The 16,249-nt window shown below is 44.9% G+C and overlaps 1 protein-coding gene across 4 annotated transcripts in view; it reads left to right on the forward strand.

Annotated features, from left to right (window-relative positions):
* Window positions 1–16,249, forward strand: part of Nr4a3 (nuclear receptor subfamily 4, group A, member 3) — a 41,147-nt gene that overhangs the window by 7,584 nt on the left and 17,314 nt on the right. For all 4 annotated transcript variants that reach the window (XM_039110691.2, NM_031628.2, XM_039110692.2 and 1 more), the window contains 3 exons: window positions 3,180–3,309; window positions 3,780–3,952; window positions 14,700–14,899. In XM_039110691.2, the coding sequence (XP_038966619.1) occupies window positions 3,180–3,309; window positions 3,780–3,952; window positions 14,700–14,899 (503 nt within the window). The remainder of the gene's footprint in view (window positions 1–3,179; window positions 3,310–3,779; window positions 3,953–14,699; window positions 14,900–16,249) is intronic.

The raw sequence follows: 16,249 nt of genomic DNA on the forward strand, positions 1-16,249 counted from the left end.
AAATGGAGATTCAGAGAGGTCATTCCACTGCCACAGAACTCACACTCAGAGAGTGAGGTGGAGACAGGAGGTCAACTCATAATCCATGTGCTCCCAAGATGCTCTGGGGTGGCAGTATAGAGGGGGAAGGCCGTGTGGCTAGAAGCAGCTTGTGACAGCTTAGTCCTCAGAAGGGTAGAAGGTATCTCAGGCCCTGTCAACCCACCCTTTCCTCCAGTAATGCTTACCTCCCTGCATGTGTGCACACACAACACCCATGATGATCGTTCTCTTAGTGGAGAATTTTTCAGTGAGAGTGGCCTCCACATATTAGCAAAGAAACTGAACCCTGGAGAAGTATCCTGTGGTTAGTCTTATGCAACAATGTTGCTTGTATTTGGGATAGGAGACAGCTGGCTTCTCTTGACTCTGGAGTTCAATAGTCTTTCCCCCTCCCCCCATATGTGAGGGAGCAGTGCTGTTCTTCTGTTGTCACTGAGTCTCAGATGGTTCCAGACATTTCTGTGTCATTCTCTTTACACCCTAACCTACTGATAGATACTTCAGGCACAAACAGAAACATACAAATGACATAGGTGAAGTGGGATGCTGATTGGGTAACAAGGATTTGGGAGGCAAAAAAAAAAAAAAAAAAAAAAAAAAAAAAAGAGTATATATTTAGGAGCCAGAATCAGGGCTGGAAGATTCAAATAAAATTCCTAACTTGTCACCTATCAGTTATGACATTGGAGATAGCCCTTCTTTCTAGATCTTAGTTCCCCGACCAGTGGATCAAACACAAAGAAAGGCCATACTAAATTAGATATTATTTCATCTTTAAGACTTCCTAGCCTTTAAGTCACAAAACGCTAAGTACTGAATGAAGACTCCGTATTTATGACCGGCACATGTTTGTGGTTAGACATACAAGCCAACAGGCATCTGGTTGTCACATGACAATGGTTATCACATCACTCACTGAATTCTCCATGTGCATGAAAGGATGCTTGGGTAAGGATGTTGCCATGTTAGAGGCCCCCACGGATAAACACGTTTGTGATGTTTTAAGGGCAGAACTTCCTTCTAATAAGCCACTTGTTTTGCTTCATAAGCCTTTGTCTCTTGCCCTGAGTGCTGGGGGCTGAATCCAGGGCTTTGTGATTGCCAGGCCTGAGCTAGTCTCCAACCCTGGGTTAGCCTCCCCCTTCTCTTCCTTTCTCCCCCCTCTCCCTGTTACTCGAAGTTTCCCATAGCCACTACCACATACCTGCGTTCCCTTAGCGGGTTTGAGTTTTATCACATTGCCATGGAAATGCTGAAGGGTGATAAACAGTCAGCAGGAAGGGAGAAAAGAAAGACATTCGAGGAAGAGTTCGTGAAGGAAGACCCCACAGCAGAACCATCCCTAAACACTGAGAATGTAGCACCACACAGGAGTGTAGCATCAGTAACCTTTCCCCCGCCGCCTCCCTTTTCCTCAGCAGTCCGCTGGAAACAGATCTATACTTGAAAGGATGGGGGCAGGCCAGGGTAGGACCACCCCACAGATCTGTTAATTAAAGGAACTGGAACTGGAACTGGATTTACCCAGTGGCTTTCTACCATTAAATTGAATTCTTTAAAATTGTGGCATGAAGTGCAGTTAATGATGGGAATGCAGTGATTGGACTGTAACGATCTCTCTGTCCTTACACCACACACACACACACACACACACACACACACACACACACACACACACACACAAGTGTGGACGAGGCTTTGGGCTATCAGAGAATCCTATACCTGCAGCAAAATGCCACGGGCGCTTAGATCGGCACAGTGCCTTGGGGATAATGGCAAGAAGGGGTGCTAGAAAGTACGGGTGTGTTCTGGGAAAGAGAGCTGCTGCTGTCAGTACAGAGAACGGAGGCGCTGAAAACTCAGGTGCAGCAGCCACGCCTGAGACTTGACACAGGTTGGCCTTGTCCTATGTACAGCCACTGATTCCCTTGGGTGGAACGAACACATGCCAGGGTAAAACTGAATCCCTGGGAGGCACAAAAAGCGGGAAGTAAACGTCAAAAGTAAAACTAGAATTTTGAACCCAAAGCAGATCACTAAGCAGAGCTTGCCTAAACTTCTCTTAAAACACTACCCAGCCTTCCCAAGTACATTCCAGTGTTCTGTTCTGGGTGGGGCTGTCTAGATTCTGGTCCTTTTGGAATACTTCTTCCTAAGTGATAAGATGCAACCATTTTCGAAAAGCTTTGTTTTTATGGCTTTTTAAGCATCATTTTGCATTCAGAGCATGAGAGATGTTTAATTATTGTCCCGCGAGTCATTTCAAAATTCTATGTGACTCAGAAAAACGCGATGTTATTTTTATCTCCAGCATCAAGTTTTATGCTGTGTCTTTGATAATGTGGTTCTTTTTGGTGTGTAAAATAATAGTCATTTATGTAATCCCGGGGTCTATATGACTTTCATATTTCTTTCCTTCTCTTATTCTTACTTGACTTTGGGTTTTCTTTCTTGGCTATGACAGTGACCTTTCTACCCAACTTTAAGAATGTGCTTTTCAAAGTCAGAATTGGACAGTTTATTATCTGTGTCCTTTAAAGATAAAGCAAACCAAGTAGTACAACCACATGGGTTTATCTTTTAATTAAAACACAATTTCCTATATGTTTTAGGCTGAAAACATTATTTCCTATATATTTTAACAAGACAAACTCAGATTTGACTGTGTACGGTTTCATCTCTATCGATTAACAGAACCAGTTATTGTGATATCTGGCATACAATACTTACACCATACATAGTACAGCCCGGATAATTCTGATTTTATTTTAATAAGGTCAGTGATAATCAGGGGAGTAGAACAAGTAGAAAATTGTTCCCAAGGGGATATTAAAAGTGGAGATAATCTAATCCTCCAAGGTACGATGTGTTGACCTGGTAATTTCAGATATGATTTTATCACTCCGAGTCGGGTGCCTCCTGAGACTCGCTTCAGAACAACCCAAGATGATTTTCACTGTCAGCCAGGAACACTAATAAAATTGTTTTTCCTGCAGGCTAGTGTGTTAGGAAATTAAATTTATCTAATTATACAAATTGCACTGTCGCTTTTCACGTTGTAATTAAAATACGTCTTGTCAGGTCTTGCCTCTTTCCAGAAACCATTGGTTGACTATCTCTGTGTTATGTCTTCTCAGAGAACGGTGCAGAAAAACGCAAAATATGTTTGCTTGGCAAATAAAAACTGCCCGGTAGACAAGAGACGTCGAAATCGATGTCAGTACTGCAGGTTTCAGAAGTGTCTCAGTGTCGGGATGGTGAAGGAAGGTAAGACCGTGCTTTTCATCTGGTTTGCTAATGCTTATCCTCAGACAGTGAGATCTGCTAATGTTTACACCGAGGCAGCAAATTTTCCTAGTGTTCCTTTCTTTCAATCATTTTCCTTGTAACGGTGTTTATATTTACACTAAAGTAACATGGAGGACTGCTCATTCTAATTTCTCAAACCAAAAAAAAAAAAAAATCAATTTTATAAAAAGCCATTGTTCTATTTGAGAAGACTTTCATCACCAAATGTGAGTATGGGGTAGCTTTTCTTTCTCCTGATTATGTCAACTCTCGCTCAATCCCGGTTGAGCCTTCTTCCAAACTTAACACTGCTCTGAAATGGGGGGTCTCATTCATCATTGCCAGACTCTAATGTGTTTGGATTCCTCTTCATGATTTATGCCTACTCCAAATGTGAGCTTTAAACAGTGGTGTTTTTTTTTTTTCCCTCCCTCTCTGTGTCTCGTCAGTTGTGCGTACAGATAGTCTGAAAGGGAGGAGAGGTCGTCTGCCTTCCAAACCAAAGAGCCCACTACAACAGGAGCCCTCGCAGCCCTCCCCACCATCTCCTCCGATCTGTATGATGAACGCCCTTGTCCGAGCTTTAACAGACGCAACGCCCAGAGACCTTGATTACTCCAGAGTAAGTTCCGTGAACGCTTTCGAATGGTTCTGATTTTCCATTCATGATCGTCGTAGCAAGGGTTGGCTGAATGACTGCGCCCGGCTCTGTGCTAGTCCTACTACTAGTTTTTTTTACCTTTCCTATAGTTCTCATTTCATTTAGCAAAAAGTGCATTCACTCTACCAAATAATTTTTGCTTTATTGGATCTCTGAGTGGCTTTAATAAATGACGCTGACAGGGCTACACCTGCCACCCCTATGGTGGCAGGATTCTCTGTGGTGCCAATGAAAAGCCCCACAGGTGAACTGCAATTTGTAGGGTTCCTCTTCTTCTTTTGTTTTGATGCCTTAGACATTGTGGAGTATTGGATTTCTTACATTGTGAGTAGACTCTGTTGCTGAGCCCCCAAGTTAACCTGAAGTAGTCTACCCGGTTGCATCCTCGCTGATTAACTTGCTGCTTGTATGGGGGTGGGGTGGAGGTCAGACTCTGAGGAGGAAGAAGCCCTGGGCTTGGTGTCAGAGGCATCAGGAGGACTGGGATGGAGCACTACAGTTTCTGTTCCCTGACTATGTTACCTGGCTCCTCTTCTTGGCTCTGTCCTCCCTGCAGTGGAAATGATTACAATATTTAACACCAGAGGAGGGGTTTTGAGCATCAGTCACACAAGGATGACAAAAACCGTGTTTTTAAAAAAACGTAAACGATTACCAATGTTGTTATCTCAGTCAACCAAAACATATCAACATTTCAGTTTCACATAGGACATCATAAAAAAAAAATAATCGCCAGTCTGAAGTCTATTAACTGCCCTAAATCTGAATGCTATTGAGAAGAGAAGGGTGATCAAAGGTTTTTGAGAAAAGCTACAAACATTATGATGAGGCCATGTCTTATTGAATTTTGAAAAGCGGAGCTCTAGTAAAATACAGTCTTATTACAAATGAAAGAGGAGAAAAAAATGATCCTAGTTACTGAATAATTCTTCCTGTTAAACATTGTGTCACACTGTCTCACTGCACCCTTGAAAGGGCCATGCGCTGCTCTAAGGGCCACCTACTTCCACTTAGGAACACAAATGAAGAGAGGCTGGTGTGGGGGTCTCCCACTGGTTGATCTGATTTCCTTCCCCATGGCTAATTCAGCATTTCCGGCATCTGGGTGAATGCCTGGCAAAAAGACAGGAGTGTGCCTTTGCTACTGGGCCTCCTCCTGGGTTGTAGTGTTGACAAAAATGCTGAGTGTGCCCGCTGAGATCCTCTTGCCCTCCTCCCTGCCTTCGTTCTAGGCCCTCCCTACACCTGATCACAAGACCCCTTGTGAGTAGCTTGGTAGATCCTTAGCACCAAAGGTTGAGGACTCTTACTCTGATTGTAAGTACCATCTCTTGATGAAAAGTCGGGTCTCAAACAGCCTAACAGAGTAGTTCACCGACTAAGGGTTCAGGCTCTGAAAGCAGGCAAGTCTAGATAAAAATCCTAATGCCAGCATTTACCAGCTGGGTGACCTTGAGAAACTGATATGTTCAGTGCCTGGATTTCTTCATCTTTGTTATTAGATGATATTACCTGCTTCCTGGGATTCTTTGTGAAGATTAAATAGGATGGCATTTGTCAAAACTTCAGCATGGGACCCAGTATATTGTTTCCTTGATCAAACCCTTCACTCTGGGCGTATATCCAATGTGCTAATAAGTATAGGCACCACACAGTGAGGTACCGTGTAGCAACGCCATTAATATAAGTATTATGATTCCTATGGCCCAATAAGAAAATCAAAACAGAGAGAGGTGAAAGAACTGAGTAGCCCAAGGTCACACATAAAACGACTATCAGAGGTCAAATTAGGAGTCAGGGTTCACTGACTCTCTGGTTGCAGTGAGGGTGGGAGACACAAGGGTTTGGGGCATGAAGATTCTCCTCCCCCAAAGCACCCCACCTCTCCCTCTGCACTTCATCTGCAGTAATGAAACCATAGTAACTGCCTTGGCTAAGATCACAGCACACAATCTGCCATCATCCCGGAGTATTTGGCATTACTTCTGATGGTCAGTCAAGAAAAGTTGCTCCCCCCAAAATGATATTGTGTCCCCAAACTATCTAAATTGTCAGTGTCTATGGCCTAATTTTCATGCGGCAGCAATGTCTCCCCTAGTATGTTGAGTTGTCCCAGCTGGGAAATGTCTCTACATTGAAAAAAATCAATCCAGTGTGTTTGCTTGTCTCTGCACCATTCAGTCTGTTAGTCTGGAGTCATCACCCTCATCAACAAACATTTATCCAATTTAATTGTTAGCTTTGCCCCAAATAGCAGATTGCCCATGCCAGAGTCTGGGTCGTGCTGATGCTACCTTCGAGGCCTAGCTCAATTTTGCAAAGCATATTTATTTCAGTTGCATTGTTTTGGAATCAGGTTGAACTTCGTCGCTTGGGTTCTCCTGCATTTAGATAGCTCTACAAAATTATCAAAAATTGGACCCAAATCAACTAAATTAAAAAGACTTTAAAAAAAAATACAGCAAGCTTTCATCAAAAAAAAAAAACTTGGAAGAAGACAGAGGAGCATGCTGATCGCATTTGCAGATGACAGAAAGCTGGGCGGGATCGCTAATATGATGGATGTCAGTATCAACATTCAGAATGATCTCGACAGGTTGGAACAGGAAGGGCTGAAACCATCACGAAGAAACTTAACAAAAATAAATGTGAAGCTCAACATTTAGATTTTTTTTTAAAGGGGAGAGCCTTGGCTTGTCAGTGGTTCATTCAAGAGTTTATTCCACAGACATTCAGATCCAACAAAGTATGTGTATGTGGAGGGGGGGAGGGCGCTAAATTACCTGCTGTGGCGGTAGACATATGCAACCAGGATCCAATCCCATATGGCCCCTCGCACTCCGTCCTCTCAGATCACACTTCAAGGACAGAGTCCAATCCAAGACCAGGTTTAAGGGGAATGTAGTTTCTCTGGAAACGTGTGCGAGATGGGTGGAGGGAGAAAGAAGATACATGGGAAGGGAATTGTAGAAATTAGGTCACTATCTTTTCCCTGTATCAAAAAGGAAAAGAATACCTCCCTCTGTTCTCCCGGGCAAAGCTAGAGAAAGAAGATGGCAGGGACGGGGAGAACGCTTTCAAACCTGCTCTGTGGACAAGTTCTCTGGTCCAACACCTACTGCTGTCAGAGTGAGGTCAGCAAAGAAAGGAGTAGTCAAGGACAGCCCATAACAGGATTTTCCACAGAGGGAAAGGTTGTCTACGTGACAACATTAAATCTCTTCCAACTCTTAATTAAGACTTTATGATGCTGAGGTTTACTTTTTCGTTCCTTAACGTAAGAGCTTAAATGCAGCGATATGCAAGAATGAGTATATAAATGTATAAGCGCGCACACACACACACACACACACACACACACACACACACGCTTGCTATTGACTTTGCTAACTATCAAAACATTAGAATTGCTGCCGAGAAGGAGATGTCCAAGTTGGTGAAATGTGCATCACACCAGCATGAGGACCTGAGTTCAAATCCCTAACAAGTGTATAAAAATCCAGCCATAGCAGCAAACTCTCGAAATTCCAGAGAAATTGTTCTAGTCAATGGTGAGCCCCAGGTTCAGTGTAAGAGTCTTTCTCAAAAATAAAGTGGATTAGGAAGAGGAGTTGGGGATAAATATGATCAAAATATATCATATACATGTGGTGTTTTGAATAAGAATGCCCTGATAGGCTCATATCACCATGGAGTGGCACTGTTTGAGAAGGATTAGAAGGTACAGACTTATTCCCGTAACAAGTGGGGCTTATTGAAGGAAGCATGTCACTGCAAACCCCCAATTAAAAATTTGCTTTTATGAGCTGCCTTAGTAACCGTGTCTTTTCACAACAATAGAATGTCGACTAAGACAATTCATTGACAATGTGACATTTCCAAAGAAATTAGAAATTTTTAAAGGTTGGAGAGTAGACAAGGAGGTCACTAGATGTTAACCTCTGGTCTCCACCCACATATGCATACACACATGTGCATATACCCTTACATGCACATACTTAGAACACAGAATTAATGAAACAGGCAAGATGGCTCAGTGAGTAAATGCTTTTGCTGCCAGCCCTGAGGGCCTGAGTTCAATCCCCAGAACCTCCATGGTAAACAGAGAGAATCAAATCCCACTCCACGGCACTAGTGTGCCCATTCACATATAAACAAATAAATACATGGGGGGAGGGCTTTTCTAAATGAAACAAAATGGCTACTTCGAGCCAGACACCATCTTAAATATTTTCACCTAAGCCCTCATCTCTGTGCCACAAAAAGTATGGTGTCACTCTTTTTAAAAGATTGTCGTTGCCTGAAATTAAGGTTGTCTGATACCTTCCCCTTAAAAGTTTGTAACTATAAAATCACAGGACAGATGACCTTGAGATCATCCGGGGCAACCGCTGTGTTTTCAGAGGAATGCACAAAGGTTCAGCGGGGTAATTGTGTGGTCTAAGGCGGGTGCAGGGCTGAGATGAGATACGAACCATCCCTCAGCCAGGGGGATGCTTCTATGCCCCTATACTCTCCCTGCTGGGGAATGACAACTTAGGTGAAAACCTACAATAATGATATGTATTTATACCTCATCATCACGTTTATGCTATAGAATTATATGGCAACATTATATCCTCTTTCAATCCTTTCCTTTAGAAGTAAATACAAAGAAACACTGTTTCCTACACATTAGCAGCTGCCTCATGTCTCTCAACTACTACTATTAACATTTTAGTATGCTCTCATAGCTTAATGTATGTCAGACAAGTTGCCCTGTCAAGTTTCAGCCTAACAGTTGATTTGGCCAACAAACGTATTAACTGCTTCCCCCAGTGATCAGGTCACTGGAGAAAGAAGAAAGTGTCTGCCAGACAGTGCCTTTTAATCTCCCTGTGCCTTAAAGCAGAATATGTGCCTTAAAGGTAGAAACTGAGTGAGCCCCTTTCTCCCCGAATGTGGAAAAAGGAAGGGTTTTGTTCCAAGTCACAGAGGGAGTGAATGTTTTAAGAGGCCAGGATGAGCGCTCCTGAACTCCGTGACGCATTCCTGGCTCTGGAACCTTCACTTCTCCTGTGGGCCAAACTTCTCTCCCTCAAAAATGAGCTCAGATCATTGTACATCAGTGCAGTCAAAACATGTCACATTTGATTTGTTTCTACCCGCGGTGCTGCTATTCCCTGCCCCACAGTTGCTTTTAATTTAGCAATACAAGTATATATAGATACCGGGGTTTGACTTCAGTGCCTGCATAATTACTAATGAGGAAATATACTTAATGTCCTCATTAGTTGGTCATTCCAAGTATTTTCAGCACGCTAGCGTGTTTTCTGGTAATCAGTGCCACTTAGAGCAGTCACAGACTGCAACTACGAGAACTATTGCTCACACAAACCAGACGCCAGCAAATGCCCCTTCAATGTTAATGAGATAGCCTTCAAGACCCAGCATGGCCAGCACACGCTGGACTTACAGAGACCACAGTGTGAAGGCTGCAAACACTGGTTTCAAGAAGCTTTGGGGGAGCTATTTCCCAGTTAATTCACTGGGTGGCATCAGACAGTTCCTTCCATCAGGGCTTTCAGTTTGAATGGTGAAGAGATTGGAGGAAATGCATTTCTTTGATCACGCCTAGTGTTCTGATTCCCTAGTCCTCCCATAATTGCATCTGCTACATACAGTTGCACCATGAGTGTGGTAGGCAGACTTCCTCCAGGCCAGCATCTCCCTGAGTGTGGTAGGCAGACTTCCTCCAGGCCAGCATCTCCCTGAGTGTGGTAGGCAGACTGCCTCCAGGCCAGTATCTCCCTGAGTGTGGTAGGCAGACTGCCTCCAGGCCAGCATCTCCCTGAGTGTGGTAGGCAGACTGCCTCCAGGCCAGCATCTTCCTGAGTGTGGTAGGCAGACTGCCTCCAGGCCAGTATCTCTCTGAATGTGGTACCCAGACTGCCTCCAGGCCAGTATCTCCCTGAGTGTGGTACCCAGGCCACCTCACCACCAACAAATGGCAGTGTTTGCTTTTACATGAAGGTCACACCCAGAGTCACACCCAGACCTACTGAATCAGGCTTGAAAGAAGGAGGCCAGAAAGAATCTTTATTTTAACAAGACAATTATTTGGCATTGTAAGGTTCGAGAGCTGCCAATACAGTCTAATAATGGCAATTTGATTTTACTTTGGATGTCCCCGTTTATCTTAGGGATGAGAAAGGAGGAGCTATAAAGTTTCCAGGAAGCACTCAATTCACTTATCAACTATATAGGGCAGGGGGCACACGGATCGTGGGTCTGATCGAACCCTGCCTTCGTGGAGCTCACATGCCAGTGAAAGAGAAAGGAAGGTACTGGAAACATGGCCTGCAGTGATGCCAAACTGTTTTTTCTTAGTTTTTTTTTTTTTTCTGAGAGAGGAGCACAAACTTAAAAAAAAAGACGGGAGTTAGGAGAAAAACATATTCATCACCAATTTTTTTTGTTAACAACTTTTTAAATGTCACTTTAAATTTATCTTACTTATTGCCATATGTATGTGTGGTGTGCACTTGTGTGGGTGTGTGTGGGGTGAACACACATGTGTCTTGTGGAGTCCAGAGGTTAATAATGTCTGTAGTCGCTCTCCATCACTGCCCTCCATATATATTGAAGCAGGGTCTCTCGGGAACCTGGCACCAGCCTGTCTAACTAGCCTGCTGGCTTCATGAGTCTCTTGTCTCTACCTTTTCAGGTTAGAGTTACGGGTGGTTCATCATGCCCACTGGAGTCTTATATAAATTCTTCATGATTGTACGACAAGTGTTTAATGCACACGGCCACCTCTTTGGCTCTAAAATGACACTCTTTAAAGTGCTAAAACCCAAGGCTATGTATACATAATCTGGCTCATATAATGATCACATCTGTCAATCCACAGTGATATGAAGGCCGAGGGAAAAATGGCATACTAAGGGGGGTGGGGAGGGACTCCATTTCCTTCGGATAGTTCACATGTTTATCGAGGGCTAGAAGGGTGATACATATTCAGCTCCATTCTGCTATTAAAACATCACGTGGCTAATTTTTCAGAGTGCTTTTCTCTACTCGAGTAACTTACAGACCCGGGCCACTGCTGAAACCTGACCCCCACAGTTGCTGCTGAATGCAGCGTGCAGGCTGTTTTGGTTAAAAATCACATCCGTTGGCTGTTGTGTGCAGCTCCCAGTCCTCCTTCTACAGGGCCTTTGTAGAAATCTCCATCCCGCCCTGCCTAACAGTGAAAGTGATGTTCTATCTCTGACCAGTGCTAAAGCCAGATTCTGATGGGTCAAGTATCCTGATGTGCTGGGATGACACATTAGCAGAAATAGAGAGAAAAGATCGTTTTAAAATTTCTTTCTGCATTTGGTATATGTTTGAATGGAATTATCAATGAACAAATACCTTGGGGTTTTCTTTGGTGACCCCCAAACCTTGCCAAGAGATGCACGGACTATAAGGAGGCATAGCTGGGGACCCCACTCTTTGACTGCCTGCTAGACCAGGCAGAGTATGTGGGAGCCTTGGCCTGTTTCTTTAAATGTTATGTTCAGAAGAACATACATGATTCATACACAGGCACATGCCCATATCACTGGGTGCCGATCCACCCCTTACTAGCCTCAGGTTGTATCCAGTTTAGCTCCAGAATTCTTGGTCAAGAATTCTGCAGGTGAATCCCAAAGGGACTGCAGTCAGGCAAGCTGGGCCTGCTGAGTCTTTTCCTTTACTGTCAAAGTAAAGCTCATACCCCAGGCAGGCAGGGACTGCTCTTACCAGTGCAGGAAGCATGAACTGTGAGCCCAGCAGGGCTTGTCCCTGCAGAGCGCTCTGGTGAAAACGGCATGCTCTGCTGGGTTCTGAGCAAATGCTGGAAGCAGAACTGTTGTTGATATGCTGAAAGCAGTTAGCTGCAGCTCCTATTCCTAGGGGGTGTTTGCATCCTCCCCCTCATTCCAGGCCACCGCTTAAAAACAAAATGGTGCTGGACTGGTGTCAAATTCCAGGCCACAACACCCTGCCTGGTGTGACTTCACAGTATTTAGAAACTTAAAATGCAAGCGGTGGGGGAGGGTTGGGGAGGACCTCAGCAATTAGCTAATCTACCAGACGCCCAGAGACAGGTGCAGAGAAGCCACTGTGATTTTTCTAGAGATGCGTAGCCCATCTCTTTGCTCAGCTCTCCACAGGTTAGGGGAGTGTGTGTGTTAGAAAGAGACGCAGGCTCACTCAGGGCCTCAGAGCCTTTTCAGATGTCCTTGGGAAGGGAGCTGCTTCCCTCTCCTGGACTCGGTCCCATGCCCCATGATGCCACCCACCCATGATGTCTGGGGGAATCATAATCCCAGGCGAACTGTGACATAGTTGGGGATAAAGGAGGCCTGGCTTTGGACTAGACCTGATGTTACAAGATCTTAGAAGGTTGAGGTGAAGATTCGAAAGCATCTGCTTTAATGCAACGCAGTCCCTACTGGATAAATGGAGAAGGCGAGGGATGGTGATGGTGTCAGAACTCTATCAGTAGCATCAGCATCATCTTCGTCCCTCCCACAGGACGGCCTTCACTACAGACCTTTAACCATGTTGTTATCCCCACCCCACAGAAGAGAGCGCTGGGCTCTCTGCAATTTTTCACAAATCAGATAAAACTCCCTGGGCTCAACATCTGATTTCTGTACCTTTGTGTCTTCCTGCTTCTTGGGGAAAATAGAAGAAAAAAAAAAGACCCATTTGCATCTAGTGTCTCAACTCCTCCCGTGGGGGAGGTTTTACAGCAGTGCCTTATGGTCACTGGCTGCTTCTCTCCAGCTGTTTCTCTTCCAATCAGGTCTGGGCTTTCTGGCAAACCTAGGCACCCACCCTGACTATTGCATTGAAAACAAATGAAGTCAGGTGGGGATGCAGCTCGGTGACAATGCACTTACCTAATGTGTCCAGGCTGTGAGTCTCATCCTTTGGATCGTCACACCTTTTAGAAACGGTTGAGGGGGGCTGAGGACTGAACATCGGAGCCCTAATCCGTTCTGAGGAAGCAGTAAGCTGCATCATCAGTCAGCATCAAACACACTAACAGTCAGCCTGTAGTCTCAGTACTCAAGAGGCAGAGGCAAGACGTGGCTGCAGTGAGAGGCAGGCCTGGCATATGTAGTGAGAGTCAGGAGAGCCATGGCCCCATAGCGAGACCCTGTCTCACAATATAAAGCCAAGAGACACAGGACTATAATCCCAGACACACTTCAAACCCTAGCGTACCGTGGGCAGCTATGTAACTTGGGAATGTTCCATAGCTTCCTGGAGCTTCAGTTTCCTTATAAAATAGGGGTTAAAATCCCTGACTGGTGAGGATCAAGGTTGGGGCAGAGTGGGGAGGGCAACTGCTCTCTTTCCAGTGAACACGAAGGCAAGGATGCATCTGTTCACACCTGCTCACACCTGTTCACACCTGCTCACACCTGTTCACACCTGCTCACACTTGCTCACACCTGCTCACACCTGCTCACACCTGCTCACACCTGTTCACACCTGTTCACACCTGTTCACACCTGTTCACACAGCATCTCTCACACCTCTGCTCTTGTCCTTTGCTCTTGCTGCCTTGATTATTCTGCCTCAAGCAGAAGAGGTGTTGCCTCCATTGCGAGAGGCAAAACTGTGTGTTTACCAGAATAGCCAAAAGCTTGGGAGAGCCCTCCTCCCTCTCCCCTCCCTCCTCCCCCTCCCTCTTCTCTTCCTTTGTCTTCCTCCTCTGTCTTCCTCTTCTTCCCCGCCTTCCGTCAACTGCACCCCAAGTTCCTAGCTCATGCGATCTAACATGTCTTTCTTCAATGATGAACTTGTACCCCACCCGCCTAACTTTTAAGCACCTCAAATATGGCCAGTGTGATAAAAAAAAAAAGAAACCTGAATTTTTAATTTTATCTAATTTTGATTAATACAAGCAGCCACAAATCCCCAAGTCTGGTAGCATATGGCTGTCTGGGCTCTGCCGCAGAGGAACTCCCCAACCCAACACGCCTACTTCCAGATTTATCTCATAGAAATCCATCAGCAGTGAGCAAAGTTCAATCATTTCTCTTTATTGGTTAGTTGTGATTTTTCACACATCAGTGGACATTAGAACCTCCCTTTCTGATAAGGCGTGTTGGACCTAGAGTGACTGGGATTGCCACATCTAGCACATTCCTAGCTGCTGCTGAATGGCGATACTGGGCTACAGACTGTACTCTGGCTCCTTATTGGGAACATCTTATTGGACGACCACTATGCTATGGCAGAACCCAGAAGGCCTACTTTGATCCAAGGTCCTAGGACAGTGGCTTCCCTGTGGACAGTGGTTTGTCCTGTGAGATGCTCTGTGGAATCATCTATGGAGCTTTTAAAGTTCCTAGTGGGCAGACCTCACTCTGAACCACTTAATCTAACCTCTCCGGAGGCAGAACTGAGATGCGAATGCTTTATAAAGCTCCCTAGATGACTTTGACAAACCCCTGCTCTGATGGGTCTTGAAGGAATTTCTGTCTATTGGATAATAACAATAAATTCATTTTATTTTATGTCCCTGGGCCATTGGAGGATCAGATGAGGCTATGAATGTCAGTGGTTTTTTAAAGGGCAGTAGGGTTTGGGCATTGACGTCTAGACAGAGCCAGTCTCAAACGATGGCACCATCCTCATGCAATCAGGGTAAGGCTGCTGTCTGTGCATTGCCTTCCAGTACTGTCCCACCGACCAGGCCACTGCGGGCACAGACGCTGAGCACGTGCAGCAGTTCTACAACCTTCTGACGGCCTCCATCGACGTGTCCAGAAGCTGGGCAGAAAAGATCCCCGGATTCACTGATCTCCCCAAAGAAGATCAGACGTTACTTATAGAATCAGCCTTTTTGGAGCTGTTCGTTCTTAGACTTTCTATCAGGTGGGTCCTATTCTACCTTCTGTCAGTCTCCTCATTTATAACAGTGAGAAGTCTGTTCAAGAAGCAAAGATGAAATGCATTCAAACACTGAGTTGTGGGGAATGGAAAGCCCCAAGGTGAGGGGGTGCAGGGAGTAGGGGCAGGGCGCCGCTAGGACCCTGGGCTCTAGTCTGAGGTCTAGACACCTTGTAGGGCTCTGAGCAGAGCGTTGCCTCACTAGAAATCCAGTTCTGTATGATGCAAACCAGAGAGCATGGATCTGATAGTCCCTCACGTCCATGGCCCCAGGACCGTTCTCATGGTACAGAAGGTGTTTGTGGAAATACCGGGTTGGCCTGATGAGTTGCATATGGGCCTCTGGAAGCTCCACAGATGAGCGCTCGGCTCAAAAGATGTGGCTCACCCATGAGTGTTGAGTGCCAGCGAGCATGAGGAGGAGTGGATTCCTTTTATTTTTTTAATCTATTTTTATATACATTGGTATTTGTACACACGTGTATCTGTGTGAGGGTGTCAGATCCCCTGGAACTGGAGTTATAGACAATTGTGAACTGCCAGGTGGGTGCTGGGAATTGAATGAGGGTCCTTTGGAAGAACAGCCAGTGCTCTTAATCGCTGAGCCATCTCTCCAGCCCTGAGGAAGTGAATTCTATCTACCTGCCTATCTGTCTGTCTATCAATCATCTATTTATCTATTTATCTATCTATCTATCTCTCATCTGCCATATATATATATATATATATGGATCAATAGGTCTCATATATATATGTATATATATATATATATATATATATATATATATATATATGGATCAATAGGTCTCACTAGGTCATTTAGACTTGAAGACTCACAGTGCCCTTGAGCTTGGAATCTTCCCTGTTCCAACCTCCTGAGTGCTGGGGCCCAGAGGTGCACTGCCATGCCCAAGAGAAAGTGAGTTTTCAAATAGCTTGAACCCAGACCTAAGCTCCTCTCCACACATGTCCCTTTTTGAAGATAAAAAAAATTTTTATTCACCCGGGGCATATTTAACTCCATCTTCCTTGCTTCATTTCAACTACATATCAGAAATAGGCCTTTCCTTCACCGGGCATTATAAGAGAAACTGTCATTTCCCTCCTTCTCTCTTCTCTAGCACCTGGTCCCATTTCATATTGTGACACCAGAAACTCCTACATAAAATGTAGCTCCTATGCTCCTCCCCTCCCCCCAACCCCCAACCCCGCCCACTCTGACCTAGCAGCCTATAGAGTATAATACTGGAAACTGCATTGTAACTCCTACTCCCATGATCCTGAAACCGGAGGTTAGAAGTCCATGTTCAAACTCGGTGGAAACATTCTGTCCAT

Source organism: Rattus norvegicus, chromosome 5 (assembly GCF_036323735.1).
Source record: "Rattus norvegicus strain BN/NHsdMcwi chromosome 5, GRCr8, whole genome shotgun sequence".
Taxonomy (NCBI): Eukaryota; Metazoa; Chordata; class Mammalia; order Rodentia; family Muridae; genus Rattus; species Rattus norvegicus.